The sequence below is a fragment of the Vanessa atalanta genome, chromosome 2, assembly GCF_905147765.1.
Source record: "Vanessa atalanta chromosome 2, ilVanAtal1.2, whole genome shotgun sequence".
Classification (NCBI taxonomy): Eukaryota; Metazoa; Arthropoda; class Insecta; order Lepidoptera; family Nymphalidae; genus Vanessa; species Vanessa atalanta.
Window position 1 is genome coordinate 9,257,927 of NC_061872.1, and position 26,838 is coordinate 9,284,764.

At 32.3% G+C, this 26,838-nt stretch overlaps 1 protein-coding gene across 1 annotated transcript in view; it reads left to right on the forward strand.

Annotated features, from left to right (window-relative positions):
* LOC125072488 (gamma-aminobutyric acid type B receptor subunit 1) overlaps positions 1–26,838 on the forward strand; it is a 76,948-nt gene that overhangs the window by 27,949 nt on the left and 22,161 nt on the right. The window contains exons 5-8 of the mRNA XM_047683145.1: positions 21,993–22,161; positions 23,224–23,339; positions 23,417–23,544; positions 24,677–24,818. Coding sequence (XP_047539101.1) covers positions 21,993–22,161; positions 23,224–23,339; positions 23,417–23,544; positions 24,677–24,818 — 555 coding nt within the window. The remainder of the gene's footprint in view (positions 1–21,992; positions 22,162–23,223; positions 23,340–23,416; positions 23,545–24,676; positions 24,819–26,838) is intronic.

Sequence of the window (26,838 nt, forward strand, 5' to 3'; positions counted from 1 at the left end):
AAAATATTTGACGCTGGTAAAGCAACAAGTATCTTGGTCTTTTGTGCAGGCTCTAGGGAGGTACCACCCCATTCATAAGATATTCTTCCTCCAAACAGCAGTACTTATTGTTGTGTTCCGGTTTGAAGGTGTAGTGGACTAGTGTAACTATATGCACAAGAGACATAACGTAGTTCCCAAGGTTGGTGGTATTGACGATGTAAGGAATGTTTATTAACCACTAACCATTTTGCCGTCCGACTGTATATTCTATAAAAAAAAGAAACGTAATAATATATTGAAATAATAAAAGCACATTAATAATAATAATTTTTATTTTATACAATCAGCATTGATCTACCACGGGCCATGTCGTCAGCTTATCGTGCATTGCGTGTGCAAGGTCACGTGAAATCAATAAAGTGTTATTACTGCCACATTTCATAAAGTTCCATTTTATTTATATCACGGAGATAGTTATAAAATAATGTATAACTTAAATGGATGTCATGTTTAATCTGCATTAGAATTTATAAGTAATAAATACTTTTTGGTTATGTTTTAAGTCTAGGCACACTCTTCCTTATTTGACAATCTTGATTAAAGCACAAATTTTACTTAATATTATATTATTTTGCATAGATAGAATTTCTATGCAATATCTGAGAGATAATTATAGTCTGGAATAGCATATCCTTTACTTTTAATTTCGAACGATGTACCAAACATCAAACCTCACACGCCTGCGGGCTGAAACCATTTACTATGTATTTTTTATGATATCGGTAGGCGGGCGAGCGACTAACTTAATGGTAAGTGGTCACCACCGCCCATAGACAATGGCGCTGTAAGAAATATTAACCATTCCTTACATCACCAATTCGCCACCAACCTTGGGAACTAAGATGTTACGTCACTCACTCACCCTGCAAACCGGAACACAACAAAACTGAGTACTGCTGTTTGGCGGTAGAATATCTGATGAGTGGGTGGTACCTACCCAGACGGGCTTGCACAAACCCCTACCACCAAGTTAAATATTTAAATAATAACGCACACAAATACATAAGTTTATATTCATAGCATACATAAGTTTATATCCAAAACAACCCCAGTGTGATTTCTGTTTATGAAAAATGTTTAAAATTAGTGTGTAATTTATTTTGATAAGGATTAATATTGCGTGACATATGAATAGTGTTGAAGTTATATGAATGTGGTTACTGTGATAAATCTCCCGCAGAACAATTCAGTATATCATTTTTTGTTAACGCACGCCACAAAGGCGACCGGACTAACAATTTCTCTTCGACTATAGTGGCATAAAACCTATCTAAAAACAATGTCAAATCTCTATCGGTTCACACAGTGCCCGGCTTAAAGGGTGAGTGAGCCAGTGTAACTTCAGACACAAGGGACACAACATCTCGGTTCCCAAGGTTGGTGACGCATTTGCATTGGATATAGTAACCATTTCTTACAGCGTAATTGTATTTCGGCGATGGTGTCCACCATTAGGTGTACCATTTGGTCGTCCAACTACAATATCATAAAAACACACTAATAATATATGTTTACCTTAAATACTACAATGAGGGTTTTTTTTTTTTAAATACATACAATTTGCACTTAATAGTCGATTTTGTTTATATTTTTATCGATTCGATTTTTAAATTGAACGAATTCGAACACTTATTAGGTATTAATTATGTCTGAAGTCATAATTGTTTGTTAAACATACGAACATGAAAACATTTTTATATTATAATTTATTGTTCACCTAAACATATTTCGGCCATTCTAATCTAGACTAGGTAAGAGCACTCGAGGGTGTGTGAACAGACACAAGTGCCCCCTTACTCTCACATTTAAATGAGACGGCAATCGGAAACGACAGAGAGCAATCAGGGTCACAAATACGTACTTGCAGAGGCAGCAACGGTAATGGAAGATTCTTAGTGCCATCAACAATGAACTGTTCCTGAAAATTTCCGGCCATAATATCTATTAACTCTTACTAGTTGATTTTTTTGAACCGATACAGGACTTGAACCTTTCCTAGGTTAACCATTAAATTAATTACAAGACCAAAAAAAAGTAACATGTAAGTAAAATATAAGGATATATAATTAAAAAATATATATACTTTAATGTATATATGGCATACTAATTTTGTATATTGATTAGCGGGCCTCTTTGCACAGTTTAATTTGATTGTTGATGAATATTAACTACTTGATGGATTAATTAGTTAGTGGTAGGGGTTTGTGCAAGCCTAGATAGGTATCTTACTCATCGCATATTCTATCGGCTAACAACAATACTCGGTATAGTTATGTTCCAGTTTGAAGGATGAGTGAGCTAGAGTAACTACAAGCACAAGATATCTTAGTTCTCGAGGCTAGTGGCGCACTGGTGGCCAATATCTATGGACGATGGTGACCACTTTTCATAAAGTGGAAGTTATGCTCGTCCTTTTTTAACTATATAAAAATAATCTAATTTTTTGCCAGTTCTTCTCAGAATATAGATTCACATTTATTTTAACTTACCAAGTACGATTCAAAGTGCTTACTAGACACACTTGAATAAAGCATATTTTGATTTTAATTCCATAACATAAAAAGGGCTTAACTAAATATGATGAATCCTATAATATGTACGTTCCAGAATTAATCATTTTTTATTTCATTTACAGCTTTGTACAATTGTAAGTAATTATACGCACATTAGACATGCTTCTAAAAACTCAGAAACGAACTTTGTGAACAATAAGGTTTTCGGTAAAATTTAACTTGTAAAATCAGATCAACTCGAACTACGAGTGTGTACTACGAAATGGGAATTTCAAATTGCCATGTCTGAAATTGTACGTCGCTACTAAAATCTAATAGATTTTATTAAAACTCTGTATAAAAGCTATCACGGCTTGTAATCTGGGTCAACATATACTTTTAAACCGGAAAATAAAAAGGTTTCTATGAAATAATCAAAAACAAAATGGGTCCATATCTAAACTTCACGCAAACGTTATCGTGAACACGGCCGTATGTTGAACATTGTTCGAGTCGTTTAAAAATTGAAAATAAATCTAAGCAAATGAAACTCCAGCACCGCTTTTAGAATTAGAATATTTTGCGTCAGAATGGTTCTTTTCAATTTTAAAGCCTTGCAATGTTACACTTGCGTCCAAGAGTTGTATTAAAAAAAAAACACGCGTAACCTACAACCTATCTCTAATTAATTACAAAGCAAAAGTTTATACAATAATTACAGAACAACATTTACTTAATCCCGGTATTAAATTATTCACGAGCAGAGATTCACGTTTCAAACTCGCAGATGTCTGCTCCAATGTATTTTATCTTTGACTCCGCAGTCGCACATAAAATGTAGCATCAATAACACGGTTTGTTTATTCATGTATCTCGTTCCGCTGAACGATCGTGACGGTTGTTATGATTGCTTTTGTTATAGATTCGCGCGGATATTGATGCAATTTTCCTGCCGAAACGATTGAATTTTTTTTAAAACATTCTGAGAACATGTATAGAGATTTTAATATCTACTCGATTAATTTACAGGACCGGTTTGTATTAAAACTGCTTGCGTATTGATTTAGTGGATTATTAAACAGATTTTGATAAAATCGATGAAATTATTAATTACAATACATACCTATATCAAAGATAAAACGCTTCCCAAAGCATAAAAATTTAAGTTTATCGTGACTTTAGGTTAAAGTAGCACGCATACCAAGTATTCATAATAATGTTTTATTTAGTTAGAAATAATAATTATTATTTTATTATTAATAAGTAGATTATAAGAATCATTTCATTCAATCAATCATGACCAGAAATAGTGTAAGAATGCTATTAAAAAAATCAATAAAAAATATCAAGTAATAAAAACCGATCGATCGATGGTCATCAAAAATGATTAAAATCATTATCAAAATCTTCACTTAATATTCTCACTTGTCTATTGATAAAAATATATTTAAAAAAAAATACTCATAACGGAGAAAAGAATATAGAAATAAGTTATATCTTCTAAAACATTTGTATAATAAAACTAATAACTACGATTACATTTTATAAAAATAGGTATTATATAAATTTGCTGCTATAGATATTAAAAGTCTAAGGATAATGCATTTAATTATCTCGGATCTTAAATCCTATTTCCAATTGTGATCATCAATCGACGTTAGAGCGATTCAATGCTCTAGAGAGCATCAGACAAATGACTAGCAAAGATTGAATGCCATTTGATGCATTTACGCAGTAAACTTACTTCTTATAAACTATTTTACAAACCTCGTACCCGAACCTATTACGTGTAAATAACGAGTCGAGATTGTTCAAGATCTACGTTCATCTTAATTGAAGATCAGGGTACAAATCCGGGCACAACTTTGCGATTATATATCACGGAGAAATAGCACTTGATGTTGAATATATCGTGAATAACATTTCCTATCAAATAGATAATTTTTTCAAAGATATTGTTTTTATAATTTATCTCTTGCTCGACGGTTTAAGAGAACATCATGAGGACACCTGTATCTGTTTAATTTCAATTAAATTCTGCCACATAGGTATGTGGCACCAACCCGCGTTGCAGCAGCGTGGTGGAATAAGCCTTAAACCTTCTTCGTAAAAGGAGAACATTGGGACATTTACAGGTTATTACTAGCAAATTCTAATATTTGAATATCTATCATACCTTGAAATGGCGTACCTTAACTATTTTCCCAAAGAGAGGAGGATTTCTTAGCTCTTTCTTTGTTATAATGAAGTTTTAAACGTTACCTATTTAACTATAAAAAATACATACGTTACAACACAAAAACAATGGAAATGTTTGTAATTACTTAACGTGTTTGTTACAAACGACATAAAAACTTGCGTTGGGGCGAAGTTAATACCTTACAGCCAAATGTTTATATCGTGATTTACGGTACCACGGTCACCGTAAAAACCCCATACATGACTAAGGAAATAAATGAATAGTTTATTCGGTCCAGTACAGACATGCAACAACTATTGATTGATTTACCCTCGCCTAACTATTTTACTCTCTTAAAGCATGCGATTTTAGAGTTTATAAGAGTACAGCTAAATTTAATTTCATTACGCCTTTATAAAAAACCTTATCACTATGAATTTTAAATTGCGCGTTATTTAGTTTGAATTTGAATCAACGTTTAAATCAATCAATAATGAACGCGATAAAATAAAAATATGCCATTTTTTTTTTTTGGCCACCTGATTGTTAGTGGTCACCACCACCCATAGACAATGCGACAATGCGCTACCAACCTTGGGAACTAAGATGTTATGTCCCTTATGCCTGTAGTTACACTGACTCACTCACCCTTCAAACCGGAACAACAACATTACTGAGTGTTGCTGTTTGGCGGTAGAATATCTGATGAGTGGGTGGTACCTACCCAGACGGGCTTGCACAAAGCCCTACCACCAAGTAGATCTATATATAGTAAGTAAGCCTATCTGTACCAATAGAAAGACGGACAGACGAACAACGAAGTGATCTTGGGTTCCCTTTTTTCCTTTAGAGGTTTACGGTACCCTAAAAATCATGGGATATTAATAATTATTACGAAACTGACACAGTCTGTAGTCGCAACTTCAAATTGACTCTATTTTAAAAATATAACAATCAATCATATTAATTTTCATCTATACTAATATTATAAAGTTGAACATAATTCTGTCTATCATCATCATCCTCCTGCCCTTATCCCAATTTTACTTGGGGTCGGCGCAGAATGTCTTCCTCTTCCATACTTCTCTGTCGGACTTCGTCTCACAAGTAACATTGTTTCTAATCGTATCATCTTTATTTGTAATTCTGTCTATCTGTCCCTTTATTTACCTCTGCCTGTCTGTCGTTTTTATGGCCAAACTACTAAACCAAATTTGGTGTGATCCAGCTTGAACTCTAAGGAAAAAACAAAGGCCTATATTCATGCCTTACACCCGAGGACCAATGTCTTGTACGTTGCCCCGCAACAGTATTCAATCATATAATTCCTGGAAGAGTTTAGACATTGTATATTTCCTGACCTAATAAAACAAAGATACATTAATACAAATTATCCTGGAGACGCTCAACAATAGACGAGGGTATTGATCTTATTAATTTATTATGAAGCCTAGAATAAGTCCTATGATTGGAATATTATGTTACTTATATATGTATATATATCTTTGCAAAATATGAAACATTAAGATTACACCACTATGTAATTAAAATTACTTGTACTATACATATATGATCAAAATAATAGAACGAGTCAATTTGTAAAGTAAGATATCTCCATGGGTTTCAGTTAATGCGGATTCCTACAACGATCAACCCTTCGACATTTTCTCCCTCTCATTCTTATGAATGACTTACCCTATCTTATACGGAACACACATGAATTCATCGTACATGGATTAAGGTCAAAATAACTTACTGTTATAGGATAAGAAAATAATAAATAAATTAATAAAATTTAATAAATAAAAACTGTATATCATCATTTGAATCACACAATTTTGTGGTATCACTTAGTGCTAAATTGTAATCGGGTACCACACTACTAATAATTTGTAAAAAGACTTAGCATTTATGGTATAAAGTTGACTATTTGCTGATATTTTTACTATAATTCAGTTACTTTCACGATGTAGTATAGTCACTCATTTTATATATTTAACTAATATTATTATTATTTATTTTTCCGTAACATAATTTGACAAATGATAAGAAATAATCAGTATCAGTCTTATATCAAAACTGACATATACATATTTGGAAATATATAAAGGACTTAGTGGACAGACGGGACAAAAGGGACAAAAAGAAACTTATCACGTCTGTCACTCGACTGCGTAGAGTCAGAGGCTCTTTTGTAAAGCAGCGTTTTCAGTTTCACAGGTTCCTAAACATTCAAACTATCTCTCCCACTAAATATAAAAGGTGTTAGGAGACGTTGTTTTACTTAACGTTTAAGCTATTTAATGTATTGATATACGACCACGGAGTTTATACATGTTAGCGAAACTTAGGACTGAAGCGATCGCCTCCGGATTATTTATGGCAAAAAAATAAAAAAATTTAAGCGGTAACGAAAAACATTCTCGCTTAGAAATTGATATTTTATTTTCGGAATCGAAACCTAAGGGTTTTATTTTGATTTGGAGTGTAATGAGATTTAGAGAACATTTTTATATCGAGTAAAAAATGTATACATGACCATATTCAATGTCAGAAAAGAAAAAAATAAGAATAATTTCATTGTATAACAATAAGACAAAAGTACTTTTAAATGGAAAGAGAATTGAACTTCACCTCTACCTCCGTACCTTGATACGTTAGGGAAAATAAAATTTTAACTTACCAAATACATTCCTAAATGGTTTATTAAATTTATTAACATAAGAATTAAAAACATTAAATGCTTAAATATAATTTTGCGATTTAACGGGGAAATGCTGTTAGCATTCTTGCCACCGTTCCACGCGGTCAAGATGTATACAGTAACTATTTTTAATTTATATTTGTATATATTCCAAATGGGTTGTTAAAAAATAAAATTTTAAGATAAATACTATGCACAAACTTTCTAAAAAATTAAGAACACGTAAATCGAACCTAAATATTCAATTTATTACGTTGTGTTGTGTGACTACCAAGACTACATAGTCAGTCACGTAAGTCAGTGTAATGAAACAGACGCATCAGACCCAGTAAAAAAACATATTAAGTAGTCACCGAACATGATAAGCATTTTTGATGAACAGCATAAGTGAAGTAAAGCCACGTTGCTCATATAGAGTCCCTCCACGAGCTCGTTGCAAGACGATGCAAGTTAACAACGATGTGTGCAGTAAGGCAATCTGCCGTAAGTAATCACAGCGCGCGTTTAACAAGAGGCAGACGGTTAAGCGATTCATTGTATTATTGTTCTGGAGTATAGTCTGTGTAATTATAGGATCCAACTACTAAGGATCTATACTTAGCAACGTAACAAGCAATCCTAGTTTCAAAAAATAGTAGAGCGTGAATAATTTACGTTCCCTATCTTTTGAAGTAACTTCTAAATACGTTTTTTAACTAAATTGTCAACGGTCAGCAAAAAAATTGGTCTAATTTCGTAAGTAATGACGAACAAATGAATTTTTACATTTCACTATTTTTTATTAAGAGTCGAAGCAAATCATTTACATGAACGGCTTCCAAAAAGCCAAGTTATTCCTAAGATTTTACTTCGCGACGTAAGGATTGATGACAATTTCCTATTGAGACAATGTATTGTCTGTAGGTGGTGGTAAACATTAGATATTTACCACAGGGCAGCCCATTCATTAGTCTAGTTCCAGTATATTATAAAAGGTATAAAAGGTATTGAATAAAGCTTAATATTGGTTTTCATACGTCCCTTTATTTAAAATCAAAAATTTTGAAATAAACAAAGGAATATATATTTCATTAAAAAAAAACGGTTCGAAAGACAAATAAATGAAAAAGAAAACATTTGTTACGGCAATTTCCTCTTATTGAGTGGAACAAATACAATAGTCGCTTTGAACTCAAAGAATTCTACATGGTTGCACTCCACACTCGTCAATTGCAATGCGACGTGGACAAAGGTATCATCGCCTTGCCTAACTGCGTTATACGTGAGTTTTATGTCTACTTTTATAATATACTAGCTACCCGTCCTGGCTTCACACGGGTACCATAAAGGTTTATATACAACTTTAAGAACAAACATAAAAATAAAAATTCTCGTTTTTTTCGTCTAAGAAAGTCGAAGTTATTCACTTTTCTCTACTATAATGTACCTTTATAATACATATATGTATAACTTCCTCTATAATAATTCTGTTTATTAGTGAAAACCGTATTAAAATCCGTGGCATGGATTAAAAGATCTAAGCATAGACAGGAAGCTACATTCACAGACAAGTTTACATATAGGCAGACACGTTAAACTTATAACCCCTTTCTGTTTGAGTCGAAGGTCAAAAATACAATTGAAAAATTGAGTTTCAAGTCGTTCATACAAGATGATAACTTGAAATAGGATTTCCTTTAAATTTTCTACAAAAGTAAGGACTCTTATGATATAACCACCAGCTCTCCGACTCCATTAGGTACATATATACATTTATAGGCTTCTCCATAAACAATATATTATATCCTATATAATATTTTGTTAATACTTAGATTATTTTTATATTTGGTGACACTACAAAAAAACAGGCCCATTTTATTATCTTAGTGTGCGTGTGACACTCACTAAACGTCATACTACTTTAGTATTGTGCATGTTATGACACATTCAGTTTTGAGATTCTATCTAAATATAAAATAATTAAAGTATATACTCATACTAGAAATTTACGATCAAAATAGATAAATTCAGGAATACGCTTAAGATGCTTAAACAGTACAATATAATGAATTTCTTAGTTTAATGGCTTTTAGTTGTGCCGACAGATGCCAAACCTTATAATCTTCACAAGGAAAAGATAATGTGGCTGTCAAAATTCATCTCGTGACAAGTTTTTTCATTGACGCTCAGTCCGCAGATAAACATTAACACTATGTAATATTGATCCAACGACCCAACGTATAATGTTTGTATTGTGACACAATGCCAAGCTTTATTAAATAGAGAGATATATTCACAGCGAATGTTTTAAATTATTTTATATATATTTATAATGATAAGGAAAATATTATTAGGTCCTTACATATGAAATTGGAGTTTTGTACGGGAGGAATTTAAAGTTACTTTTTTTTATAAAATTTAATTAATCGAGAGTATGCACCGTTGTTATCTATGCAATTTTGCCATCTCATATGTAGTTCACTGATCCATTTACTAAAAAACATTGGAGGCGAGATCAATAAACTCTTTGTTTTCCTTGTATGAAGTGGTCCAAATGCCGGAAAAATGTGGAAAAATGGTAATCTGTTGGAGCAAGGTCCGGGGAGTACGGTGGATGTCGCAGATATTGCAATTGTAGCTCATCTAACTTAGTGGTTGTTTGTTGTGCAGTGTGTGTTCTTGCGTTGTCGTAAGCAGCAGTGGCCCAGAGCGATTGACTAATTTTTATTGTTTAGCAGCTAGTTTTTCCTTCATGTCATTGTTTGGCCAGATTTGGCAGCTGTAGTGAATGACACCAGCGCTAGTCCGTGGTAGAACTCGTACTCGTAAATATACCGATATTTCATGTTTTACACTTTGCGATAATAAGCGACGCCAATGAAAAAGATAATGAGGAAAAAACAAATGAATGACTGTTTTCAAAACTCAAATGTAATTGTGTAATTCTTAAACAAAGAGGAGATATTTCAGATCAAAGTGGTCAGTGCAACGAAACGCTAATTTCAAAAGATTGGTTATACAACAAAACATACAATTACGGGGCAAAAGCTTGTCTTGTGATAAATTTGCCATTACAAACTGAGACTAATACTTTAAAGGTGAAATATGTTTTTTTATCGACCGATTATTAACATTGAATCAAATAAAAACCCTAGATTTTAACAAGTAAAATAAATGTTCTTGATAATTTTAATTGAACTTTGTTTGTTCAGCATAATTGAGGATCGAGTCAAATATCCCCAGAGCGTTCCGTGTATATTCTCGTTTGTTAATTAAACAGTATTTACAAGATTTAACAGAACTAATGAAAAGTTTTTAAAAAAAGTTTTTTTTTTTTATTTATCTGTTGTTTTACTAAAGTACTCGCTGCTTCGCGCGATTTCAGCTGCGTATAACATTTCTGGTCCATCGTTCACCGTAACGTAGTTCACAAGAATTAGGTTACAAGTTGAAGTTGCACACTAAACCGCCAATTAAATGTCAAGCAGCTTGAAATAGACAACTTCACACCTTATGTTTCCATCTTACTTACTTATGCATAAAAAAGGAGAGACAATTATTTTCAGCCATTTTTATTGTATTGGAAATCTATATTTGATATGACCTAAAATGTATTATTTTTCGTGTAAGTTATATCTTATTTTCAAAACTGGTAGTTGTAGGATTAAGCGGGTTAAGAAAAGAATCACTTCAGTTTCACTATCGAATTACTATATATTTATCTAAAGAGTTTGAAATAAAATATTTTTTTTGACATCTCTGATATATATAACGTTTTTTATGTTAAATAAAATCTGCAGCAAATATTAAACTATATTTGTGAAATTCTACATGAAGCATTTAAATTTATTTAACAAAATGTTATATTTGATTATTAATTTTTTCTCGTATGAAGTTGTAGTTCTTTTTTTTGATAAATTAAAGAGGTTTGACGTGGAAAATTCTCTATTTTAAAGTTAGTTTGATTTTATTTTAAAATCATATATTTCAATAGTTTCCAAATAAAGGTTAGATTGAAATTCCAATAACTTCATCAGCTATAAAACTATATTCTGTATCTGTTAAAAAAGTACTTTATTACAATATAGAATTGTATGTAGTCCATCAATATTTATTTTTATACCAAAATAATACTATTACAAATAGAAAATGAAAATGATAATTTGAAAAAATATTGTAATGGCGGCCAACGGACATTTTCCTTCTATGACAGGCCGTCGCTAGATATTCGGGCAACTAAGCGGATAGACGAGTACCACCAACCGTCATCCTTATATATCCGGTCGCAGTGTTGCTATTTGTGACTTTAATTTTCTTCTAACAATACATATATCTGTTGTTTTTTTTATCAGCAATTAGCACTGCTAAACAAAATTCTTTTTACTTCCAACAACATCTTAATTTTTGACAAATAAGAACATCCTTTATATCAAATCATCTCTATTCTCATCAGATATTTTGACCCACTATGGAAAATGCATTTGACTGTTATTTTGATCCGAAGATTATAACTACAAATAATATACTTTAAAATTGCTTCATTATAAAACGGTAAATATAATAACCATTCCATAACATACACTTATTATTGAAGCGTTAGGAATTTTATCAGTGTGTCTATTTTTAACTAAAATAAGACACGTTCAATTAACATGGTACATGGATTAGCTTAACGAAACGCCAATTTGGTTACGGAAGAGCAAAGCCCATTCTCCGATAACTAGCCGTGCGAGGTGTTCTAGGATGGCCACAAAATTTACTTCCAGTATTTGGAAATCCAATCTACAATTTAGCAATGGCTAAATCTGCGATGAAGTAAATTGCGACACATAAAACTTTAAAATTATATCACATTCCTGTTTAACAAGCGTAATATGTTGACATAATGATTAAATTAAAATTAAGTGTGCAGCACGCGTTTCACCGTTTCTACATTTTTTTTTGAGATGATCCCACACCACCAACAATATTTTATGTTATATACATATATGTATGTGTAGTAGAGCTTTGTACAAGTCTATAGCAGTACTTAGTATTATTGTGTTTCGGTTTGAAGGGTGACTGAAACAATGTAACTACAGGTATAATGGACGTAACATCTCAGTTCCCAAGGTTGGCAGCGCATTGGTGGTGTAAGGAATGGCTTAATAATTTTTACGGTGCCAATGTTTATGGGTAGTGGTGACCACTTACCGTAAGGTGACCCATTTACCCATCCTATGGCACAAATATATAGCAACATTTATATATATAAGTAACAACAACTAAACCAAGGGTCAACGAAACGAATTCGATCGAAAACGTCAAGTAATGTTTTTGTTTTTTACATACACGATTTTGTATCAGTTTTTTTAGCATTTCTATAAAAAATAAATAACATTAAGTCATTTATGATAAAAAGCAAACATTTACTTCACAGAATAAATAAATCGTTCGTTCGTTCGTCGAAATAAACATATTTTCGTTTCTTGCGCTTCCATTGAATAAAGCAAGCTATTTTTCCATTCCGTCGCTGAAGTAACGCGATTAATAATACATTAATCTTCAGCAGCTATTCTTTACCGTATCTCCTCACATTTTATTGAAATCAAATTGAATGACATTTACTCATTCTAAAATTCTTATATAGGAGACGAACCATGTACCTAATTTATTTTCCTAGTAATCTCTCTCTTTTCTATTCATATGTACAAGTATCTAATTCATATATTATTCTAAAATCGACCTTCTTAGACAGGTGTGTCGCACTTGAGAGTCGATTGGAAGTGAGTGGAGTGAAAAGCATAGAAATCATGTTTGAGCACCGAGTTTACGTACTTGAGGGATGAGAATGTAACACAACCAACATCCTCATTCTGATTAAAAAGTCATTAACTCTTATTGAGTAAACTTAACATTGGTTAATTAAAAATCTTTCTTTCTTTCGGTGATACACCCAAAACCTTTTATTTTATAATAATTGCATTTATTTATGTTCAACTAAACCCTCGAGATAAATTTTTCTAGATGTCGTGCTGAATCGGATGAACTTACGCGTGTATTATTGCATACAGAAGTATTATGTATACATATGTACATAATATGTATAAATAAATCATCTGTATGCGTGTATGTCACTGGAGTCCTCCTAAATGGCTGGGCCGATTTTGATGAAATGTTTGGTGTGTGTTTGAGTGAGTCCTGGGATGGGTTAAATGGAACTAGAGGGTAGTTGGGGGATCGAGCTGAAATGAAGCGTAGGTTTAAAAAAAAAATATAAATAAATACATTTATTTCACCCTGTTGGACTACCCGAGGAAAGATATTTATTTATTATGTGAAATATGCTTCTAATAAATCATCTATAAAATATAATTTATTTATTATTCATTGCTTTTAATTAAATTGTACCCGAGTTGGGGCATTCCATATTCTGATCACAACTAAGTCCCTTAGTTCCTATGTTCGTGAGTAATATATCAAATTTATGAACACGGTCCACAAGACGTGATTGTCGGTACATAAATAAATAAGGCATAGCTCACTACGCTTGAACTGAAATCACATTTCAATTGATAGTAATAACTGCTAGTTATCTACGTTTAAATAAATGTCTTAATTCATGACGAAACACTTAACTTCAATAAGCTGTTAAAATCGAAAAAATTATGATTCAAAAAAACCTGAAAAAACATTTTAACTCGTTACCCAAACGTCGAAGTGCATTTGAAATAAAAACTAATGAAATATCGTTAATTATTATGTAATGCGATGACATTCATATTATATATTAGGCAATAATATTATATTAATGTTTTTCAGAAAATGAGTGTCTTATTTTTAATGTTTAATTACAATCATTTAATTATTTTTTGCTTGGTGGTATTGTTAATTGTCATTATAAACACCACACACACTTAAATAAACAAAGCAAGCATAAAAGCATAAGCACCCTGTAAATTTTCCCACTGCTGGGATAAAGGCCTCCTCTCCCTTTGAGGAGAAGGTTTTGGAGCATATTCCACCACGCTGCTCCAATGCGGGTTGGCGGAATACACATGTGGCAAAATTTCGTTGAAATTAGACACATGCAGGTTTCCTTACGATGTTTTCCTTCACCGCCGAGCACGAGATGAATTATAAACACAAATTAAGCACATGAAAATTCAGTGGTGCCTGCCTGGATTTGAACCCGAAATCATCGGTTAAGATGTACGCGTTCTAACCACTGGGCCATCTCGGCTCAAACATATATGAAAACGTGTTAAAAATAATGTAGTTACGTCATCGTAAAAACTTATCGTGTTAAAATAACCCATTGAAAATAAAAGCTTTCATTGAAACAATATACTAGTACGAATACAAATTGCTACGATAGATAGTATTGTCACTAGTACCAAAATTATAGCTCAATCGATTGGCAAAAACTGATTTAAAACTCAATCGCGAGATTTGATCCACAAATTCCAGAGCAAAAATAGATCTTTGTGAAAAGAGTTGTAAGTAACTTTTAGGTAGTTTTTCTCGAGCAGCCAGCATATGATAAAATGATCTATCTTGCTTATTTTAAGTTCTAACTAATGGAGTGAAAGATTATTTTCATTTGTTATTTTTTATATAAATATTTTACTGCCATCCCGTCATTAATTACAAAATTTTTGAAAAAGGAACGTCTCATTCACGCTTGTCACTTCGATATACATGACTTATTTAAACTTATTTAATCATCATATCTGTATCTTCTGGTAAAGGTTTTACTCATTCCAAAAACGAATCCTCTTTAGTATGGATTATATAAATAACTAACTAAATGCAGGATGAAACAAGAATTTTATATATTTCCCAATCGTAGCGCTACCGGGTCTAATCTGAGCTATCCAAATACCAACTCGTAAAAATTACATGAGAAGTTCGTCCAACCGTGTAGGAGTTAAGTTACATACACACTCACATAAAATTTATCTATACATATAATAAAATTGGAGTGTCTTTGTTTTTGTTTTTACTGTCTGTCTGTTTGTTCCGACTTATCTCTGGAACGGCTGGACTGATTTTGATGAGATTTCACTGGCATAGTTGATGTAATAAGGAGTAACTTAGGCTACTTTTATTTTAGAATTATATATAAAATAATAATAAGGCACAGCTAGTATTTATATAAAGATATCAAGAACATATGAGTAGCAAGCGAATGAATGTGATATATTAATTGTGTTAATTTATAATTAACCTTAATTCACATACGCTCCATGTACAACAATGACAACATTTGCTTGATATATGCCTACGTGCTTCACAGTTCTCATAGGAAATTGGTTGGATAGTCTTCATGTTATTATTTGTAAAATCGTATTATAATAGTGTCTTATCGAAATTAAATCTCAATGGAAAGTGGAAGCCGTTAAAACTACCCATAATAATCAGATCAATTGGAGTCATTCTTCACTCACTATTCTCTAGTTGATAGGTATAGCATTCTCAAACTCATGGTAAGTGGTGACCATTACCCGTACACATTGGCACCGTAAGAAATATTAACCATTTAGTCCAACACCAATGCGCCACCAACCCTGAATTAAGAGACACTGGTAGTTGTTGTTTGGCGGTAGACTACATATGTGATGAGTAGGTGGAACCTACCCAGAGGAGATAGCACTTTTGTGCAATCCCTATCATCGAGTAAAAAAATGAAAATGAATAAAATCCTCTTCATATTTAATGGACCTTTATATACTGGAGCTTTTAGTCGTGACCGAAAAACTAAAGCGAAGTAATCAACCGATAAATGTCCTTCCACTAACCAAGGCGTCTTTCCTGCGAAAGCATTTAATTTAATTACGCTGCATCATTGCGCAATAGACGACTCAGAACATCTACGAAATATGCAGGTTTTCTCACGATTTTTTACTGATTATCGTGTTTAGTGGAAAAACTAAACATTTTACTGTAAGCATACTGTAAATCATACGCGGGTATGAGATTATTCATTTTACGATTTCAAACTCGCCACCGTCAGACCAATTTCACTCGTTGAGTCTGCTGCATCTCGGGACCTTAATTCTGTGTTTATAAGTATCATGATATAATAAAATTAAATAGTTAATTTAACGTACGTACATTTTAAGTGCTTCCAAGCGGATTTCTGCGGTTACTTCCGCTATCAAATTAGCTCTCTGTCCAGTGAAATAACCAAAATACTAAATTTATCTTAATATTATAAAAACTAAATTATATGTGACTGTAAGTATAAAACAGTTCTTACAATAAATTATAATATACAAGTCTCGACCGCATTTTATTCTATTTCCATTTTTAAACATACTAATAAATAAAATATTATGCATCGGCAAACAACGGAAACAATAATATTGCTCTTTACAAAATTGATTAGCGGAAGTCCGAATCCTAAAAAAAAATGTAGAATTTTTAAGAACAGCTTTCTAAGTTGCAAGCATTTCGATTGGACAGCTAATAAATAAGCCATTAACGACTAAGATTTTAATTTTATGGAATCATACGGAGCAAATATAATTAATTTATTTAAGAGCAGCTATCATATACCTTCTCGATGCGGTCGGTCATGTTCGTAAATACGATGTTAGTCGATACACACAATTTATTCTGAAGTACTGTAATAACTTGTAAGCACTGCTAAGTCAAATTCTCCCCTCCAGGAATGAATCGAAGCTTATTCTACCAAGCTTAATTGAGGGGGTGTATAATAAGTTTTACATGCGGAAGAATATCAACCACAGGTTTCCTTATGAAATTCCGCTGAGAACGAGATGAATCATTACAAAATGTATTTATTCGAACAAATATAATACGTTCAAATATTATGCTTACATAAATAAAGATATAATCGTAAGTCTATAAATACTAGTTTAATCTCAACATCAGAAATGTTAATTTACGTCTGGCAATACTACAAAGGATACAAAGCCGACTATAATTTCAGATAGTGTTTATATAATAGTCAAGTATTATTTACTAAACTGGGTTGTTATTACAGCGAAGGTATTATTGACGTCAAACGTAGTTGGAGAGGTAATTTGGCTTCCGTCCAAGAACCAGTGTGTCAAGTCAACTTCGCCAGGTTATCAGCGTCCGGCCGACCCGAATATAGGCCTGAAAATCCTTGCTCCTCCCTCATAAAACTTTATTACCCCTATAAAATTTCCCGCTAAGAGATCACTCCATATAAATATAATCGACACATTTCCTAAGTTCAATACGATGTATTTTTTTTGCGATTTACCGATTTTTACGAGTTCTACGTTTCGTGGTAAAATTTCATATATTAAACTATGACGTCGAATCGAAATATTCCCTTAACGAATATTTGAGGGACCAAAAATTCTTTAAAACTTTTTTGTTTTTTGTAGATTTTACAACTTTTCGTACACGAGTATACTAGGTAGTTTCATAACATTTTTAAACAACGCGAAAGATTTTCTTTCTAAAGAAACTCAGTCTCGACTACGAACAAAGACTCGTCAAGCTTTGCTAAAATGTTAGACAAAAATTAGTGAAGGATGAATATACTCGTATAATTGTTAGACGAAGTGTAAATTCGCCAAAAATTACACTTAAACCATCCACCACAATTACAAGCCGCGTATCTGTGTATGACAACTTGTTTTAACTCGTGAACCGAGTTTCGGTTGCCAACTGAGCTGGAATTACCGACAAGTCAAGTACAAATAAAGAACCACGAACACTTGTTCGAACGCTTTTATAAATGTTGAAATATTTTCATTCCATTAAATAAAATTTCTAGTCAAGAGGAATGTTTTCCTCTTCGAGTGGGTAAATTATTTGTATCCATGAATAATCCGTCGAAATAAAATTATTACTTTGCATTTTTATAAATTGAATAAGTGAAATTGATTTAATGCTGTTATATATAAAAGGCAACAATTCTATCGTATCGTATCGTAATTTTCGATATTCTTTCATGACTTGCGTTATACTAACGAACTGTATTGCCTTGACATCGTTACGTGATTGTTGGGAGTCAATGCACCATTTAACAGATTTTATTATCGATCTTTTTTGGCCTCATTTTTCTTATAAATGTTTTTGGTTAGTTAAACAATTACTGTAAAATTATTTTAGATAGTCTATTTGTAGTTATTGATACTGAACATATAAATTATAAAAAATATCTTTCTAAACTATGTGCTTTCGCACGTATCAACGCGGAATGACTTAGTCGTAAATCATCATTTTATTACATTATTTTGTATAATATACATAAAAAATAAAGTTCAAAAAGTCTTGAATTCTTATTCAAAATATATAAGCCCTTTTAAAAATAAATCAATAACCAAGTATCACAAGATACTAATAAACAAAAACATAAAAAGTTTACAAAGAAACATAGATAGAAAACCAACCGTAACAGAATTTAATTAAAAAAACAAAAAAAGTTTAAAAGACAAAAAAATATAAATGTCAATTTCCTACAAAAAAGGGTCTCCACTGTTTAGGCAATTTTGTTATTTATATTTACGATGATTATGTATGTAACATTCTAAATGAACAATGATGGCTCGTTCAAGCCAGTTCGTTATAATTTTGTTACTCTCCTCTGTAACGGAATAAAGATTTTGTGTTGAATCCGGTCACAAGGATCGCCGACATTCATTAAAATCATACAGTTTCTGGGTATTACGTTCGCAAATAAAAGTTGTTAAAATGAAAACAGAATTTTGGAAGTAAAATATAAACAAATTTTCCGTCTTTCGAAAGTTCAATGTAGACAAATATTTGTACGTATGACGTCTCTCACCTTCCATATTTATCTTGACGAAAATGTACGATATATATACATTAAACGATATTAATAACATCTAGTTATTTCTTTAATGCTAAAATATTTATTATGCTGTAAAATATTATAGTCATATGTTTTGAGATATCGAAAGAAGCAATCATATAGCAGTACACCCCAAATTCGGTGTAGTTATCATTCGCTAAGTATATGCAATCTGACTTGCGATATGGATTTCATTCCAATAAAATATGTCTTTATACAGAAAACCCCAGAAATCAAATGCAAGCCGGCAATGGGCGATAGGCCAATTGATAGAGGTTATCAGAAAAAAAAAATTAAAATATATAAAAAAAATATGTCAATTGGTCTATCGCCCATTGCCGGCTTGACATTGATTTCTGTGACACCCTAACCAATAATTTTTTTTTTGCATCTTAAAGCCGAAGCAAGTTTTCACATTCACCGAGCCGTGGTTGCAGGCCAGTCACCGAGCCGTGGAAGGTAGACGAGTAATCCTTGAAGTAATATCGTCTATTTCCCGTACGCGTCTGTAACAAATACACCTTGTGTGCGATGGCCTTTATGCTACCTAATGTGTAAGTGTAATCGTGTTCATAAAAACATGATTGTAACACGTCACAGCGAGCGAAAGTCGTTGCCATTTCACCGCTGACGTCACAGGAAACGGACGTTGCCGTAGAATTTCTAACGAAAATGAGATTGATGTGGTAACTTCACTAGAAGAAGCACCGCCTTCCTCGGAACAAACCCTTATCATATAAACATAACAGAGATCATAGAAAAAATAACAATTCCGATGAATTCGAACAGATTAAATCAAAATTCGAACATTCGATCAGTACCAGGTAAACGTAAATCCTATGCAACCCGTTTAATATGTATGTGGAAGACTTACAGTTTAAATATTTAAATATATTCGTAAACTAACCCAAAATATTCTGATGTGTTTTGAAAATCGTACAATGAACTAAAAGCTGACAATTTTCTCACTGCAAAACATTATTACATTTGCTCACCGACCTGGAACCTAATTTGCATAAACTTAAAGGATATCGAGCAATTACATTACATTACATTAACAGTATTTTTACATTACATTATCAGTAGTAATTTATACATATTAATATAATGAACCAACGTATTTTCTTGATGGTAAGTCTTTGTGCAAGCCCGTCTGGGTAGGTACCACCCACTCATCAGATATTCTACCGCCAAACCGCAGTACTCAGTATTGTTGTGTTCCGGTTTGAAGGGTGATTGAGCCAGTGTACCAATTTTTCGGTGCGCAGAATGAGAATACCAACTGTATTCTGGCCATGATCGTGGCTGCTGGCGAGCTTGACTGACAATTTATGAATCATTGCTGAACCGCAACGGAATGATGCGGTAATGATTTACCAATTTAAACGAATCTGTTTTACTATATGACAAAGGATTACCGCATTAATGAACCATTTGTTACTTAAATAAAAAAAATATTCAATTTGTTCTACTTTAAACACACACTCACAACCTGCTTAAATGCTTACTGAACTTACCAAATCTTCTATTAAATTATTTACTACTAGTTAAGTCCGACGTCATTCTGACTATGCTATGTATATGCTATGTTTTTAATAGTACATGAGTTGAGTGCTGCGTTACGACAAAGTTCATATTTTAAAAGCCTTTTCGAAATTAATGTACACTGTATAAAAGTATAATATCAAACATAAAAGTATAATATAAACAACAATTTTTACATAGATATGAAACATAAATATATTCTTAAATAGCCTTATTTAACGGAAATATAAAATAAAGCTCTTCAATCACAATCGTTCTCATTTTCCACTCCAACTAAGCATAGCACTATTGTAAGGATGTACGAACTTCGACAAAGAAATCTGAACCCAGCTCACTGTTAACAGACTTTGCATTTATCTTTGAATTGTAATGATACGTGTATTGGAAATCGCTGTATTTTATTCCCTTGGATTGTAAAGTTTTTATACAGTTCATTCGTCTTGAAACATTTATTATTAACTATTAGTCGCCAGCGGCTTTGCTCGCGTTTTTGGGGTTGGTCGTCGGATGTCTCACCCGAAAAAGTACCCTATATCCTTTCTTGGAGATGGAGCTTGTTTCAAACCAAATTGTGACAAATTCGGCTCGATGGTATGGACGTGAAAGAGCAACAGATATGTAGATTAATTTAAATCATAAAGTGCAACAAAAAGATCCAACAAAAATCCTTTTCTTCCATAAAAAGGAAAATAGATATAACATTTTATTCTTTGTTTTACTTACCAATGAATTATTACCAGAACGTAAAGAGTCCACAGACCAACTCGAAATACGAAATTTACTTAAAATACGAAATTCAAACGAGATTATATCAATCCGTTTCACGAGACAAAGAGAATCGTAGATACTGAGAGAAAGCATAAAAAACCAAACAAATACCCTTTTACTGGACGAAACCCTCAGGTCATAGTGGCATGCATCACCGGACGACTCATGCTAATTACTTTCAAGCAAAATTTAATTTAAAGCGAGTCATTAGTAAGAATCTAAATAAAGTTTAAGCAAGTCTTACATAAATTTCTAATTCAGAATTCAAACAACAAAAGTAAAAATCAGATAATTTATACGGTTGTAAAGGATACGATTTTGTTTTACTAATTTATTTTTTATTAGAATAAAAAAAACAACGAATACTAATTTATAGAATTTCTCTTCAGAAAATTAATATTAACGATAGTGCGTCTCTTGACTTGTTTATTTATTTATACATTTGTAATACTATGATAGATTAAAAGTTATTTTTATTTTCAGGTTGGTACGAAGATAACTGGTTCGAGACGAACCTGGAACGGGAAGGTTTAGAATGCACAGCGGATCAAATGCGAGAGGCAGCTGAGGGCCACCTCACAACAGAGGCGCTCATGTGGAATCAGAATGCCAATCAAACAACTATCTCTGGCATGACGTCGGAAGATTTTCGGTATGAATATTTTTGCTACCAATAAAAGGCGAGATAGCTAAGCGAATACAAATTACTGAATGCTTTGATTCAAATACTTTATGTTAAATATAATAATTATACGTTTGACATACATGTGAGAACCTGACAGAAAATTTATAAAACTATTCGAAAGTCATATGACTACTCCACAAAGTCTTTCCAAAGTCGTCATGATTATGAGTTTTTGACTTTTAGTGAAATCTAAAATTTCAATAGTTTTTACCGATTCTGAATTCCCATTATATCGATGCAGGTTTTTAATAATCTCGCTCGAAAAATCACAAGTATTATATTAACCCCTCATTATAGGTTAGATCACGAAACTTTGTTATCATATAGTAGCACTAAATAATCAAAGAATAAAAAAGATGAATAAACCAGTTTATCCACGAATGACTTCTGTTGACCTTCAATCTGTGTCGTAACTGTTTTTATTTATTTGAGAAATGTCACAAAAACCCTATTTTATATGACAGCGATTTCTTTTGTACGCGTTCAGAGAGGGAGGCGTAAGACATTTATGCGGTGAGATCCCGAATAAAACCGCTTGTCACAACTTTTACGCGTCGAGAGATAATATTCCATTCTTTCGACGAGCGACATTCAATTGAAAATGCCTAGCTAGACGATACCTCGATTCGCGACGTGACTCTATTGCTACGTTACTGTATCAAATAAGAATTCTCATGGAGTGTCCTTTTGTGTACGTTATGTTTCACCAAACGTCAAAATGTAGAAAATTCCTTTTGCGCACGTTTTTCCAACCGCCCCGAATGCCGGGTAAAGTTTACAAAGCCTTTATATATGATAACATACACTTCTGTTGAAAATGACAAAATAAAATGTTTCTACTTCGCTTCGTTTTAATAACTCTGTTTTATTTATATATTATACTTGACAAATATTCTTCTAATTACAGTATGAGATTAATTAATAATTAACAAACATAGCGTTACATAGTCTAGATAATTATCTTAAAAGTAATCATTTAATAGTCAGTCAGGTCAGAGAATTTAATATGGTTGATTATATAACACACAGGTCACGTTTGAACGAAGCACTTCGTGAAGCCGGGTATAACATCGACGGCGAAAGATTTCCAGAAGGATATCAAGAAGCGCCTTTAGCGTACGACGCAGTTTGGGCCGTGGCGCTCGGTATGCAGACATGAAACGAATGTGAAATCTTCTTTACAATTGAAACCGGAATATTCTAATCTAAAATAATTTTACAGCATTCAATAAAACGATGGAGAAACTCGAAAAGAACGGGTTAAGTTTAAAGAATTTTACTTACACTAACAAGAAAATTGCTGATGATATTTACGAAGCTATAAACTCGACGTCATTCCTAGGCGTTTCGGTAAGTTGTCGCGTGTCATGAGTCTTATATACATAAATATGTATATTATATATTTATGTATATAAGATAGATTAACACGTCAAAATTTTATATGGATTAAAAATGGGTTATATTTCGCTCGTTAGCCTAATGACTTCGCAGATTGTATTTCATGAGGTTTTGCCGGAATTAAATCGGAGAATTCTTTGATAGTACAAACAATCATAAGTGTATAATAACGGTTGACCTACCTAGAACGAACCGTGGAAACAATTATTTTATTTTCTTTCGATAAAAGTTAAACTTTGGATTGTTTTAAAAAAACATAAATAAAGACATTATAAAAAAAATCTGCTTTCTATAATATAATTTTTTATATTATATCCAATTAATTTGAAATTATATTGCTACTTTTTTATAAAATATCACATAAAGACCGTTATAATATTGCAATTCAAAGTCAAAATCATAATATGTATTAATGTAAAAAAAAAAGCTAGAAATAATTCGTAATACCGACTTTACCAATAAGAATTAATTATCGACTTTAGCAAAAAGTTATTCAACTTTTTCTTTTAGTAATTAATACTATTATAATATACACCTTCTCCTCAAAAAGGAGAGGAGTCCATAGCCCAGCAGCAGGAAATTTACAAGCTGTTAATGTTAATAAACAAAAATGTATGTATTCCGATGAATGTATGAAATTGAACCAATACTTGGTCTCCTGTACAATATTGTAAAATAAACATTGCTGAATATAATTCATGTTTCCAAAGTACAATTTATTTCAGAATCAAATCAAAAGTTAGCGGTAGTTACCACGCCAATCTAATATAAGACTAATAAAAGCATCCATGTAACTTTCTTGTTATAATCTAGACACGTTAATGTAACCATTGTGACAGTCGTAACAGTGGGAGAAACTTTACAATACCAACTAACCATTCAAAGATTTTTCAATCGCTTTCAACAACGAACATTTATTACAAAAATCTTAACTTCAATTTTTCTATAAAATAATTAAATAATTAGAGGAAAATATATTTTTTCGAAACAATCGACAAACCAATTAAAAATATCAAAATAGAACGATCACGTAACTGTCTGCTATTCGTCGATGTTCGCTCGTTTCTACTGTGACTTATTACAGGGATTGGTAGCGTTCTCCTCTCAAGGCGATCGCATAGCGCTGACACAGATTGAGCAGTTAACCGACAACCACTACGTGAAGCTCGGATACTATGACACTCAAGAAGACAACCTCACGTGGCTGGACCGGGAACGATGGGTCGGTAAGTGGAATCTGGATGATTTTTTTTCAATATTACAAGTCACTATGGTGTTTTCAATATTACTATCACTATGGTCACGTGCCGACTAAAATAAGGGTCGTCTTAAAACATTTATATCGTAATTCGTATAACTCTATCGATTTACGAGCGCCTGTGAACTCTCAGTCGCGATGATATTTTCCAACATCTCCAACATTCACAGATGTATTCAAGGCAATATACACAAGATCTTAATTAATTATGCACCTAAACTTTCCTTACTAATCACTATGTTTATTTGTGGAAACCGTGTGAAAATCCGCCTAGTAGATTTTGAGTTTAGATCGGCAGACTCAGCGAGCGGACTTTATTTTATAATGTGTAGTGACCCTTTACTTGACGTATCATGTTCACTTTTTATTTATATCACCTTTTATCTTCTTCTTTTGCTTCTTATATTTAAGTATGGCAAATACTGACTAAATCAAATATATGGTTCCTATCACTTAGCAGTTTTTATTACATCAAAGCAATTCTCACATAAAAGGAATCAATTAACATTTGCGTTGACCTTTCGCACTTGATTCTATTGGTCTTGGTTTATACGCTAGTATGTGGAAGTTATTTGAGGATTTCATCGTGTTTATGATATCTGTCACTACACTACGATATCGCTACGGGAACAAGGTCCAACGAGTAAAGTGTTAACTAAACACTAAATTTATAGTATTTATGTTATTATACTGGAAATGAAACGAGCCTCTTGGCTATTTCTTTTTGATATTGAACATATGTAACCAATAACAATGTGAAAAAAGAAAAAACTATCGTTGAGTTTTTTGGCCGATTCTTCTCAGGTCAGGGTATTTTCTGGATGTAACTTTAAAAATACCAAAAAGGTTTATAAGAAGGAAGAGAAGGAATATAAGGAAATAAGAAGTTTAAATTATAGTATAAAATAACAGACCCAAAAAATATTTCGACTTGACTTTATACACCTACTACTAAATAAGCTTGATTTTTTAACTTGGGACGATTTAATCGTATAGAACAATCTGTATTTATTTTCGTTCGTATTCGATTGAAAACTTGTACAGTTATTGTTAACTCTTGCGTGAAAGTTTATTGCATTCTTAACGGTCAAATTAAGTTACAGTGATTATTGCTAAGACAAAATAAACACACGAATAGCAATGCGTGCGAAACAATAGCTAATATTATAAAAATACCATGATCATAAAATAACCAACACAATGGACAGGAACTACGATCAAAGTTAAGCGAACCATGAGATGTATCCATCTGCGGTTACCACAACGTCCGCAAAACCAGTTCGACACTAATAACGGAGGTTTCGAATTAAAGTTTAATGAAACAAATTGGAAACAAACCTTAAATAAATTAAAACGAGAAAGAGGGGTCGTCGAGCGTTTTTAATTCACTTACGTGTTGGCATCCCAAGATTTTATCTTTCGTTTAAACTGCACGACTCTGCCGAGACACTAGGAAGAGTAATTACATCTCTCCCCACTTCGAAAATTCTCTGTGAAGTTTTGGTGGATATTAGCCAAATGGCTCAAAGAACATTTTAATTTCTATCTCTTTCCTTCTATTAACATTGCGTAAGATAAATGAGGAAATATATCTCTGTTTTCAAAAGTATTATTTAATTTTCGAATAACACGAAAAAAAAAATTAGCATTTCGTATTTTTATATTTCTTGGGAATATTCATTCAATTAATTTTACCATAAATAACTCCTGTGTTGCTTAATTACCTTTTCAGCTTTTTAATTTTTATAAACACAACATGAAAGTAAATGAAATGTTTTTATGAATATAAATGTTATTCGATTTATTAAAAAAAATAAAATTATAATTAAAGAAATGATTTTATTGCAAAACATTTTATCCGATCTTAATCTCGAATTGCCATTAACGTGAATATGTACGATTAAAAAACTGGGTAAATAAAACTTACGATATACTGTAATAGCATGCTTATATTAAAAAAAGAGAAGTAACGCTTTATGTACAAAAAT